Source organism: Euprymna scolopes, chromosome 22, assembly GCF_053919585.1.
Source record: "Euprymna scolopes isolate OS-2025 chromosome 22, ASM5391958v1, whole genome shotgun sequence".
Taxonomy (NCBI): Eukaryota; Metazoa; Mollusca; class Cephalopoda; order Sepiida; family Sepiolidae; genus Euprymna; species Euprymna scolopes.
The window spans coordinates 26551224-26564995 of NC_136503.1; the positions used below are offsets into that span (position 1 = coordinate 26551224).

Below are 13772 nucleotides of genomic sequence, written 5' to 3' on the forward strand. Positions count from 1 at the left end.
GATTGTTTCAGTTAAGATTGAAACAAAGTATCACAAGACTTCAGACGAGCCTCCTCATCACACTACTGTGTATCACTAGTCGATGGCGACTGGTAGACTTTCTAAACGTTCATATCAGAAATGACACTACGTACCATGTTTAAAAAGTACGTGCCTTCTATAGCACTGGACTTAATAGATTGTCGGTATAGGCAGGTATATACCCTAAAAAACCTGAAACCAGATAGCTTACCGTGGTACACCCAAGAATGTCAGACAACGTGAAGGATATCGCGGACATTAACATGGCTGAGTTGTTCAGAATAGTGTTGAACCAGAGTCAATAGCGCCGATTCGTTAAGAGTGCTACCTCTGGTCATTAATGACCATTTCGACAAAGAGAAAGAATAAAATAATATATTTTCACAGCGTTCCAGTTGACCCAACCGCAGGTGTATCTTATCAAACTCGGGAACCTTTCTCCCAAACTTTAAAATCTACATGGAATTTGGAACGGAAATCTTTAGTTAATCCACCGGTTAGCATGCTCTCTTCTCCCATTTATGACTTGGTAGAAGTCCTAAAGGATTTGCAATTGCAGTTTGAGTATCACTCCCTTAGATCAAACCGAAATTACCTCCTCTTACGTATGCGCTGATACAATTCACTGAAACTTGACAGAGTGCAGTTCTAGGATGTCCATCCTCCCAGGCTTTGCCCTCTCTCTCTCTCTCTCTCTCTCTCTCTCTCTCTCTCTCTCTCTCTCTCTCTCTCTGAAAAGCCGGCTGCTCGGGTAAATTTTGCAGGTCAAGGTTCTCTCTTAGAAGGCGGTTATCGTTTATATCCCATTTTCCGAGCCTAGTGTCATATTTCTCACTGTGAGAGAGAAAAGAATTGTTTCTAGTGGGAAAAACGATAATGATACTCTCTTCTCTTATGTGTTGCGCTAAAAATACAATTTACACAAAATCGACAGAGTTGTAAAATAAATACAGATTTTCTAGTGGGAAAAGAGGTGAGTATATATATATATATATATATATATATATATATATATACACATTTGAAAATAATTTCTGACGAGGACGCATCACAGACCGTCTGAAACGCGCGTAAACGATTTCAATGACTTAAAAACATTATTACAATGATCCAAACATAATTCTCAATGAAAAACCAAGACACGGAATAATAAAATAATGTTAAAAAATACACATTGTTGGTGACTACTCCCTTATATATATATATATATATATATATATATATATATATATATATATAATGACCGCCATTGTCTTTGAAGTTCTGACAAACACTTCAAAATAAGAAATAAACAACAGAATGGGTGTAGAAATCCACCCAATAAATGTTACCGTGACATTTGTGGTGGGTTTCTATCACCATTTCGTTTTTCTTATTTTGAAGTGATTATCAAGACTTCAAAAGATGTAAGAGCCATCGCGGCCATTTTTTTTTGTTCTTCAACGTCTAGAATAGTGTAGCTAACAACTAAATTTTACCAAGAACTTTATCCACTACGCCACATATCTATTTAAGAGTAAAAGATTTTATGTTTTTTATTATTTGAATTAGAGTACGAATATTTTTGTGCAAAATACTACAAAAGTAAATATTATTTTCTTCTATATAAGTAGATGTATGCGATTCTGTCCATGTGTAAATATTTACCCAAAAAACTTTTAAACAACTGGTCTCATAACATTGACATTAAGAGGAAATAGTAACCATTCATGAAGGCTGGTTGATAAAGAGTAAAATCGTTATTTTGATGGATCAATAACAGCGTCCATAACATTTATCCACTCAAAAGAATTTAGGTCGCTTAGGTTTTGGAAAAAGCAAATTTATATTGTGATATTTATAATATAAATTTCACCTGTCTGCTTAAATGTATGTATGTTTGTATGTATGTATGTATGTATGTCAGGTCATGGCATATGCTACTGGTACCATGTAACCCAGTACTACCTGCTTCATAGTCGGGTCACCAGCGACTAAACTGGTACCCCACCAGACTTGTTTGGTGAGGAGGGTGGCTAGTCTCCCTGAAGGATTAAAAACAAGACCTTCCAAAATGCGAATGAACCCTTTGTCGGGGTTAATGACCAACTAACATCGTGTGTGTGTTGTATGTATGTATGTGTGTGTTGGGGTGGAGAGGGCTCCCGTAAGCCCTGGTGAAGGCAAACTTTTCTAAGAGAAGCAAATCTCTGATTTAAAAAAAACATAAAGCGGGAGACCAGTACCTGCATTAAGCTGGTCTGCAGTTTAACTTGTCGCTGGCTATCTTGCTCTTGCTTGTTACTGGATCTCAACATTTTGAACCGAGAGAGAGAGAGACTTAACTGTCGTACAAAGCTCAGACTCTGTAGCATCATCTGTGTATATATACTCCTTCAGGCTTTTTTCTATTTAAATGGTCCTGTGTCGATGGAAGTCATTTTTGGACTCACTAACTTTAAGTGTCTTAGGGAGTGGCACTCGTCTGCCAAGACGTTGCAATCATCATGTATGTATGTGGTGGTCAATGTCTGGTGTGGATGTGTGTTAAAAGCACACAGATGTCTTAGCATCATAATGTGCTTCTCCCAGACAAATCAACCCCATGTGCACGTCGTGACCACTACCACGCAGACGGGGCTCTGATGAACGGCGAGTTTCCTGCGCCGTATAACTGGACCCCCACTGCGTTGTAGATTAAGGTTCTTTTAACCAAAGCTAAGGGTGAGATAACCTTTACAGAAACCTCCAGAGGATCTTAGGCCCTGTCAGCTGCAGCATACATGACCCACCGGCGTGTGGAGTATGCTCTGATGGCATTTGATCTATGACTGTCCCAGTCATGGATCAAATGGCTTGGTGGGTGAAGAGGGCTCCCGTAAGCTGTGGTAAAGGCAACCTTTCTAGGAGAAAGAAAACCCTGATATAAAACCTGTGGCGACTGCTGCCTCCTCTTTTTTGGGTTCAATGTGGCAGTTGTTTAGAGAGTGGGATTGCCTCAGTGTAAAGTCTTTCCCCACTATAAAAAACTTCAAATACAGACATTACTTGATATGCAATGGAGTACACACTTTGCAATCAGTGTGCATCACGGCAAACGGGCATTCAATAAGGACTAATGCAGATATGGGCGAGAATGGCAGTAAAGGCTCTGGAACTTCCAGGGTCTGACCTGGTAGGTGTTCAGGGCACCACATCTGGGACCCGGTCATAAGTGAATGCGTTGGACTATAGAAGGTTCATAGAGGTGATCGCTGGCACGTGCTGCTAGTTGCGCTCATGTTTGCGTCATTTGAGCCAAAGATATATTAAGTAATGGCAATACTCGAGAACGAGTTGCTGCCATAATATATGTATGTATGTATGTATGTATGTATGTATGTATGTATGTATGTATGCATGTATGTATGTATGTATGTATCTATGTCTGCCTAAAACTTTTGACAGAGGCGACGGATTTTCACGATATTAGTATCGTTTTTAATCTTACCCTTTCGGACGACAAATATCCAAAAATTAGCCAAAAATATTTATTCTTTTACCTTCAACTGGGCACTTTTCTACAAGGAGGGGTGGCTTTTTTCGCCGATATTTTCGAGAGTCATCCCCTCTTTTTTGATTGACTAACCTTAATTTAAACCTTCGCCACTTCCATTTTTCCTATGGATGCAACGGCAAAGATGTCACGTCTTTTGTTTTTTTTCCACGTTCTTTCCCTCCTTCGAGGTACGGGTTCGAGCCTGCCTGCTTACTACCACTTTCTTTTCTTTTTTTTGCCCTCAGCCTAGCAAATTTTACGGGAAAAAATTAGTTTATTAACAACAAATATTGATATCATTATTTTTATGTCAATTCACACCAAAGAAGGTATATAACCACTGAGATATTTGAATTAGTGCCCAGATTTATAGGAATAAAATATGTTCGGAGTTGGTAGCGTGACAAAGAGGTATTTGTTCACATTACATTTAACTGTATGTATTTTGGTACAGTTTAAGAAACAAAGTTGGAAGAGGATTCCAAAGGCATTCAGTTCTGAAAAAAAAAGCTATTAACAGGTTTCTGCAGATTTTTACAGTGAAGTGGAATGATTATGCTGCTCAAATTATTGATTTAAAATTTTTAAAAAATATTAACGAGACGACAACGCAATATGCTACATAAATGACTTGCTTTTCAAAACTTCTTCAAAGGTCATGGCGTTTTCTAACTGATTTCGGATATCGTTTGCATGTTGACTTTAATTGTTTTCTAGTTTAGATCTGGTTTCTCAAACATGCCTGATTTTTATCCCTTACTCGTTCTTTCATCTACGTGTTTATGGACTGTGTTGTTGTTACAGCTTGCCATGGGTAACTTGACATTACTAGTTAACTTTTTTATTTTTATTATGTCAAGATTTGTATTACAATGTATCGGAAGTGAAATAATATTCTAATACGTTCAGTTACATCGGCGAACATGTGCTTTTCTCCAAACCACCAAGTACAAATCAAGGAATTGTGTTAAGAAATTAAATCCGGCTTACTTTGAAGTCAAACTCACAGACTAGGATATGTTATTATTTGATACGACATACTGGTTCTCGTTAGATCACTGAAGTTGAACTTGGTCAGTACCAAATCAATCACAAATTGGGAATATCAAGTGCTATATGTGGAAGAATGCTTTTTTACTTACGAGTCTCTGCTCATCAAGACCCCCAAAAACTCGAGAGCAAGAGTTAATATTTTAGGTTAGGTAGATTGATGGCCAGACTAACACAAAGACGATGGATTAAATCTAGGAATAATTTAATTAAATAAGTTCAACAATGATTTGTAGACATTGGACTTGAAAACTATTATGCATCATTCTGCTAAAAACAGCCTCATTGTACTTCATTCCATTTTTATAAAAGAGGTTCTATTCAAGAAGTCCCACTCGGCTCTAAGTATACAGTAAAAAAAGTAAAATCATTTGCACTGGTGGTAACAGGAGTTTTGCTGTGAATGTTTTACAAGGTGAACAAGAGATTAGAACTCAGTCGAGCACCTTTCACGAAAATCATAATTGGATACTTATAGAGGCATCTTAAGTGGGGAGTTGTGCAACGATATGTCTTTTAAATTGAAAGCTATTTTTAATTTTAGAAGCGTTGCCGATGAGTAGTTAATCTGCATAAGTCTAGAACTGTAAAAGTCTGCAGACGAAGAATACAGTTTTCGGTGTGGAGGCTAATTCGTATAGTCTTGAACTTGCAAACGAACAGAAAAATTCTTTCTGGTGTGGGCACGAAAGATTAAGTGCGAGCATGATAGAATATCAAGTATTTTTATGGGGTGATTTCGGTTTCTAATTGGTTGCTAACAGAACGTGTCTCCATTCGATTATCCAGTTCCTACCATCAGTGGCTACAAATAGAAACTTTTCAATTTTTTAAATCATATCCTTTTTTTAATTACATTTTCAACCCAAACAAGGCACATTGCTACTTTGATGTAGGGGGCTAATATCAGGGAATACACTACACGGGTACTATGTGGGGGGTTAAGCAGCGAGATGTCGATTCACGTTACACTTGAACTTCTGCATGTCAGTACAGTTTGGGAAGCAGAAACCCAGAAAAGAATTCCAAAGTCTAGCGGTTCTGGGGAAGAAACTACCAGAGTAGAAGGCTCTCTTGCATCTAAGGATCTTTACTGTGAAGGGGTGGGATTTGGCTGCTTGTCGGGTTTGTCGGGGGTATTTACGTCGAGGGGTACAAGTGCTTGCAGTTCGTCGGAGCATTTACCGTTAAAGTCCTTGTAGAACAGGCAGAGGGGTGCTACATTTCGTCGATGGGACAGAGGCTGAAGCTTAGATGACAGTTCAGGACCTATTAGGTTGACGGCTGTCTTTTGAACCTTGTCTAGGAGCGAGAGACTAGTAACAGATGCACCAGCCCAAACATAGAAACAATACTCCATACATGGGCGAATGGTGGCCTTATAGAGGTACAGGATACTTTCGGGCGTTAGTAGCTTTCTAGCACAGTACAGAGAACCTACCTTCTTCGCAGCAGTCCTGGCAATGCTCTCAATCTAATTGCTCCAAACTCATCTTTCCTGCGAGGAGTTTAAAAGATGTACTTTCAGATAAAGAGTCTTTGGCCATTGCTATTGGTTGTAGAGATGGTTTCTTGTAATTATTGAAGGAAACAAGTTTAGTCTTGGCAGCATTGAATGTGACCATCCATTTTTGTCCCCATTCCACTACAGATCGGAGGTCATCCTTTAGTGTTTCTGCAATTTCTTTAGATAGGTGTTCATTTGTTTTCCTGTCGTGTCTGTTATAGACCGTGGTGCCAGCAGCATATATACCCATCTCACAGGCAATTTTGTCAGGGAGGTCATTTATGAATATTAGGAATAATAGAGGTCCATGGATAGACCCTTGAGGCACTCCCGCATTTATATCATATTGTTTAGCTGTACGACCGTTGAGGACAACCTGGATTTTTCTCTTATCTAAGAAAGAGTTAATTATGTTAAGTATTCTTTCAGTGATACTGTATGATCTGATTTTCCTGAGAAGACCGTCATGCCATACCCGGAAGCAATTTTTTTCTTTTTTTTCATAACATCTACATTTTTGAATGCTAGTACAATCAAGGAAACAAGGAGCAGATGATAATTCTAAATGTTTACATTGAAAGGATGAACTTTGCTAATCTCTGATTTGTCGAGTGTATTTTCGATTGAGGTGTTACCAGTTCGGCGGAACACATTCCCTTGAAGTAATAAACACAGATATGCAATATTGTGGCAAGACAGAAACTGAAAGTTGGCAGGCAGTATAAGACCTAATAAATTAGAGACTCTTTTTGGACTATATCTAAGAGAGAGAGAGAGAGAGAGAGAGAGAGAGAGAGAGACTTTTTGTTGATACACCAGTAAATATGTGACAACAATACCCAATGCATGGACAAATGGTGTCTTCATAGAGATGTAAGATATTGGCAGAAGTTTTCTCGCATCGTATACTGGTTCATCATGTTTTACAGTATCCTTGACAAGATGTTTTATTCATTTTCTCCGTATTTAACACAAAAAAATAATTGCTTCGAAATCCAAACATTGTATGTTAAAATGAATAAACTAATCAGACCAAATGGAGAGCTATTTGGGAAATCTACTTGTGCTATAAATTGAAGTGCAATGTGATCGAACATCTTGCTCTATAAGCATCTTATGTCTGACCTTTATCACAATAAATCCTTCCGATTTAGTGACAATATTCGTTGTTTGTGAGTGAACAAAACTTAATGAAATATTATACAAAAAAAAATATTTAAATTAATCTACACGTCAATCGTTTTCAGAACCTGTATAGTTTAGGTAAAAAGTAATTCTGCCATAATTAACATGCCATTAAATTAGAGCACAGTAATACTTTTTTATTATTCAATTTTCACCCCAAACAAGGCACAGTGCATCTTTGAAGCAGGGGGCTACTATCAGGGACTTAATTAGCGGGGTCATTATGAAGGGAGATGAGTAGAAAGATGTTTGTTGACATTACACTTGAACTTCTGCATATCGTTGCAGTTGGGAAAGCAGAATCCCGGAAGGGAGTTCCAAAGACCTGCAGTTCTGGGGAAGAAACTATTGGAGTAAAAGGCTTTCTTGCACCTAGGGATCTCTACTGTAAAGGGATGAGACTTAGTAGCTTGTCGGGTTTGTCGGGGGTAGTTACGTCGGGGAGGTACAAGTGTTTGCAGTTCGTCAGAGCATTCACCATTAAAGTATTTGTAGAACAGGCAGAGGGATGCAACATCTCGTCGATGGGACAGAGGTTGAAGCCTAGATGACAGTTCAGGACCTATCAGGTTGGCGACTCTTTTTTGAACCCTGTCCAGGAGCGAGAGACAAGCAGCAGATGCACCAGCCCAGATGTGACAACAGTACTCCATACATGGGCGAATTGTTGCCTTATAGAGGTATAGGATACTGGAAGGCGTAAGTAGTTTCCTAGCACGGTAGAGGGAGCCAACCTTCCTTGCAGCAGCCTTGGCAATGCTCTCAATGTATCTATTCCAGTTCATATTCCCTGTAAACGTTAGGCCGAGGAGTTTAAAAGAAGTACTTTCAGGCAATGTGTTCTTGGCCATTGCTATTGGTGGTAGAGAAGGTTTCTTGTAGTTATTGAAGGAAACAAGCTTAGTCTTAGCAGCATTGAATGTGACCAACCATTTTTGTCCCCATTTCACTACGGATTGGAGGTCATCCTCTAGTGTTTCTGCCATTTCCTTGGATATGTGTTCATTTGTTTTCCCCTCATATCTGTTATAGAGAGTGGTGTCATCGGCAAATATACCCATCTCAGAAACAATTTTATCAGGGAGATCGTTTATGAATATCAGGAATAATAGAGGTCCAAGGATAGACCCCTGAGGTACTCCCGCATTTATGTCGTATTGTTTGGATGTACGACCGTCAAGGACAACTTTGATTTTTCTATTACTTAAGAAGGATTTAATTACATTATGAATTCTTCCAGTGATTCCATATGATCTAATTTTCCTTAGAAGACCATCGTGCCATACCCTGTCAAAAGCCTTAGATATATCGAGGGCCACCGCACTACCCTCCCCTGTTTTATCCAATGAACGGTATATACGTTCAGAAACTACAGTTAAGATATCTGCTGTTGAACGGGCTTGCCTGAATCCATATTGTTTGTCAGTCAGGAGTTTAGCAGCTGTTAGGTGCTGGACTAGGGCTTGATTAACTAAGGACTCAAATATTTTGGCGAAAAGCGGGAGGAGGCTAATGGGGCGATAATTTAGTGGGTCAGTTCTTTCACCAGAATTCTTGAAGACTGGTACCACAGAGGCGGTTTTCTGACAGATGAATGAATTATTTTCATTTACTTATAATTTTAGTTTATTTTATTCAATGTTTATTTTTACCAACCAATTCTACTAAATTTTTAGTTTTGTGTCTCATTGAAAACTGAGGATCTTTTTGCTTGGTTAAATGGCCAAATATTACAGACTATGAACCGATGTTTAATACTAAGTATATAACAGAAAGTAATTTTTTTTTATTATGAAAATCCGCCGTAAATCGTTACCACGGAAATAGGACATAAAGGCTAGACGGACTCAAGTAGCTGGTCTCTGTGGGAGGAGCATGGTCTACTGTGAGAACATGAGCCAGAGGAAATGACGTAACACGAGATAGAATCTGTGCAAAAAGAGAAGACTCTGAATTTGAATCCTGAAGGGATGCGCCAAGAAAAAATTATTATAAACAAAGGGTCCAGGAAATACCCGATCTTTTACTTCCCGTTACTAGTAGAGAGAAAAACAACGTTGACAGCCTAATATAATAGCGCTTCTCAAAAGTCAGTTTCTATTTGTTTTCTTTGTGCTCTTGTTCAAACTTAGATTTTGAAACGAGAATTCAGTCCCACAGAGGAGTAGCCATTAGGAAACAACGGAAGAGGATCAGGATGAAATTTCCTCAGACTTGTGGGTCATTCTTGCTTCGAAGAAATAAGGCATTATTTTATTTCACTACTAGCAGGCTGCCCGGCGTTGCTCGGTGAGTAAGATACGCTTAAATGTGACATTTTAATTAATGAAGATTGCGTATTTATCATTCTAGAGACACTTTTTATCGATTATTATACTGAACCAATTATATTGCAGTGAAATAAATATATATATATACATATATATATATGTATATATATGTATATAAATATATAATATGTGTGTGCGTGTGTGTGTGTATTTCTCATAACGTCCACCATTGTTTGTATTTTACTTTTATTCATATGTATATATGTGTATATGTGTGTGTGACTTGGATGTCATTACCTTGAATTGAAACCAATGCATACAACTCTCCACCTTTATTTATTAGACTCTAAGCTACGACTATATATACATATATATATATATATATTATATATATATGCATATATATATGCATATATATGATATATATGTATATATATGATATATATGCATATATATACACACACACATATATATATATACATATATATATATATACATATATATATAGTCACCCACATGCAGTACACTTTCGCTATTTCACAGCTCATCAGTGCGGCTAGACAAGCAACTACCTTAAGCCAGGATCGAGACCCGACCGCCCAATTGACAATGAAATGAAATATATCCACTGATATGCGTGATTTGTGTGATTTGTGTGATGTCTTTCGGCGGTCAGAGCCCTCCAAGGTCACTGCGGCAAGCGGCCTCCAGTTGGGACAGTATAGGCGGCTTCGAATCAATAGACCGCTGCACCGTTTCGCTGTCCCTCTTTACACAGACAAGCATGTGGCGTAAGCTATTGGATTCACTGCGTCTCATAGCGGTATAACTGGGGATCTGAGGTTCGTCTGGTATAGACTTCAGCCAGGTATCCAGCGCCGACTTGAACGATTCTGTTTTGCAGTTCGTGATCTCTCTGATGTTACGTGGTAGGCAATTGAAGAGCGTAGGACCCCGGGAATTTAAACTCGATTCCCTGAGCCGTCGGATCCAGTTGTCCCTGGCACTGGTTAGGGGTAGTACCACACACCTTCTGCCACGTTTTGAGATATGGTGCTGTATACCAGCGTTGGGCACCTGGTTCTCCATCATACGCCAGGTATAGATGATTGAATATCTTTCTTGCCTGCGTTGAATCGATTTGATATTCAACGTATCCAGCAGTTGCCAATTAAATAATTCAATTGACTATAACCAGTTATCTTTCTTAGAAACGACTTCTAGATGGCCTCTAATGCTTGAATATGACCTTTTCTGTCCGGAGTCCACAGCTGACAACAGTAATCAATGTGCGGCAACACCAGCGACTTCCAGAGTGTCAGCATTAGTTTTTTTTTGTCTCGTTTTGAAAGTACGTAGAATCCAACTGGAAAGGCTCCGTGCAGTAGAACAAACTTTGTCGATCTGGGAGCTGAATGTACCATCAGAATCCAACGTTACTCCTAGATCGCGCACAGTATCTTTGGTTTTAATTAGCTTCCCGTCTTGGGTCGAGTACTTAGATGTTTCTCTCAGGTCCTTCCTTCTACCGTATTTGATACACTCGAATTTCCCGGAGTTAAACTGCATATTGTTGTCATCCGCCAATTGGTAGATAGCGTCTAGATCATCTTGGAGAGCTTGTACATCAGAAGAATCTTTTATTTTCCTGCCAATCCTGGTGTCGTTGGCAAAACTTGAGACGAAAGACGATTTGACTTTTTCGTCTATGTCGCCGATTAGTACGAGAAACAGCAGCGGACCAAGTACTGAACCTTGGGGAACGCCAGATAGCACTTTGGTCGGGGGAGATGCAGAGCCATTTACTACAACTGTCTGGTAGCGATATGTTAGGAATGATTTAATCCATAGGATCAATTTATCTCCAATTCCAAGATGTTGGAGCTTTTCGATGGTTACTGCAAAGTCCACTTTGTCGAACGCCTTTGCAAAGTCTAGGTATATCACGTCGACATTACATTCATTGTCTAGAGTATTAATGATCCTATCATGATGGATTAGAAGCTGACTTAAGCAGGATCTTCCGGTTCTGAATCCATGCTGCCCTGGATTGAACAGACTGTGGTTGTTGAGGAATTCAACCAAGTACTTTCGAAGGACCTTTTCGAATACTTTTGTAATGTGGAATGTTAGTGCCACTGGTCGATATTGCTTGAGGAGAGATCGACCGTCACCTTTGTATATTGGGATAATGTTAGCGCGCTTAGAGTCGGCTGGGACTATCCCTTTGTCCAGTGATGCCCTCCATAATATGAATAGTGGCTTAGCCAGCTGCTTTTTACATTCCTTAAGGAGTAGCGCTGGAAAACGGTCGGGACCTGCCGCATCAGTAAGCATTGGTTTAGTGTCGTCATCTGGTTCAGGTTCAGGTTTTGACGGTATTGGTCTAATGGGCTTACTGAAAACCGATTCGTATTGATCAGCAAGTAAACTGGCCATTTCAGCACTATTAGCGGTTAATTGCCCGGCATGATTAATGAGAGGACCTATCGCTGACTTAATACTTGAGAATTTCTTGGCATAATTGTAGAAATATTTAGGGTTGCGCTTTATAGCACCAGCAGCTTTGTACTCGTCATTTTCGCCTGATTTTTGAAGAAAACTAATCAGTTTCTTTTCAATTTCAACTAATTCGCTAAGAATTCGCGTTGTTTTTTCATGCGATTTGGACTTTTGCAACTGTTGCATTTTTCTATTTCTTTTACGAATGAGGTTCTTCCGATCCCTCGGTATGAGTTTACTGACCGGAACGTTTATGAATTTTTTCTTATAAGGAACATGTTCTCGTGTGGTCTCGTAACAAAGATTTCCAATACGATTCAACATTTCATCCGGTTCAAGGTATGAAAGCTCATTTGCCCAGTCTACTTCCGATAACCGAGCTCGAATGTTGTCCCATTTGATGGCGTCGTTGAAGAAATTTAGAGATGCCAGGTTGCCTGGTTTAGATACGTTATCGCATTCGGTATCCGGCCGCTGGTATTCAATACTTGAGCTGCAGGTCACCATGAAATGATCTGACAATATTGTCGGCGTACTGGTATAACTGTGCAGCAAGGAATCATTATTGGTAAACACCAGGTCTAGGGTATTACCTCCTCCGTGAGTGGGCAGTTGATATACTGGCTAAGAAAGAATTCATCAGTTAGACTTTTCAGTTGCTGCAGCATCAACCGTTCATCTGGCGGTGCATCAGGTCCTGGTGCACCTGTGGGCCAGGTAACATGTGGTAAATTAAAATCCCCACAGAGTGTGATGTTAGGAGATGGTGTATCCAGGTTTCTCATCACTCTTCTAAGTTCGGCAATAGCCTTATCAAACTCTACTGATGTCGATCTGTGACCACCCATTATATCGTCGGGTTGACGGTAAACGACTACGATCACCAGATTTGGATTTTTTAGTTGAACACCAACTATTTCGATGACACCCGATGAGTATTTAATAATTGGTGGCTCAGCAGTAGCGGCCAGATCGTTCCGCACGTACAACATAGCGCCTCCACTATTCCTTCCTCGTTTACTTTTACGGGGACGGTTACGGTCGCTTCGAAAGGGTTCGTATCCCTTAATGTGTATCTAAGCATCTTTCTCTTCTCGAAGCCATGTTTCAGTTATGGCTGCAAAGAGTTCGTTATTTGCATTCAAATAATCGCTGAACATTGGCACTTTGGTTTGGTTTGTACGTGGATATAGTCCATGAATATTTACAACGGTAAAATTTGACAATGGAGAGTTTACCGCCTCATTGGGATCATCTGCTGGTGGGGGATATAACTCGTCGGCATTGTCATATTGGGCTGCTGGTCTTGACTTGGTCCCGGTGTCGCTGATGCTTGTGGTTGGTTGGGAAACGGATGGTGGTACATCCCCATGGCCCATGGTGGCATCATTTGTAGCGGTGGCGGCTGAACCAGTGTGACGCTCCTCAGCCTGGCTTCTACTGTGTCTAGAAGATCTTGCGTCCACTTCTGCAGTATCTCTAAAAGATGGCCGGTCTCATTGGGTTGCGTACCATTTACAGCCGTGTCATTTTTTATGATTTTCTACATGTTCCTTTGGTGGATATAATCACATATCGTCTAACGTATCGTCTTTACCTCGACGCGTGCGTTGGATATGCCGGAATTTACAGTCTTTATAATTCTGACATTCTTTGTTCTTGATAGACGAGCGACATAATATAGGATGCCACTTTGTACAAGTGGGAAATCCCGGGCAGC

General features: G+C 39.7%; 1 protein-coding gene across 1 annotated transcript; it reads right to left on the minus strand.

Annotated features, from left to right (window-relative positions):
* Positions 1–6656: 6656 nt before the first annotated feature.
* On the minus strand, positions 6657–12559 carry LOC145243821 (uncharacterized). The gene is made up of 2 exons (XM_080106849.1): positions 11509–12559; positions 6657–6751 (listed from the first exon to the last, which is right to left on the minus strand). Exons 1-2 carry the CDS (start codon positions 12557–12559, stop codon positions 6657–6659), a joined length of 1146 nt encoding a protein of 381 aa, XP_079962975.1.
* Positions 12560–13772: the final 1213 nt, after the last annotated feature.

Excerpts from the sequence above, each read along its gene's own strand:
- LOC145243821 (XM_080106849.1), bottom strand. The coding sequence starts at position 12,559 with ATGGTGACCTGCAGCTCAAGTATTGAATACCAGCGGCCGGATACCGAA. Across the intron at positions 6,752-11,508 it reads TAATACTCTAGACAATGAAT|GGAATGTGTTCCGCCGAACT; the intron begins GTAATGTCGACG and ends TATTACTTCAAG.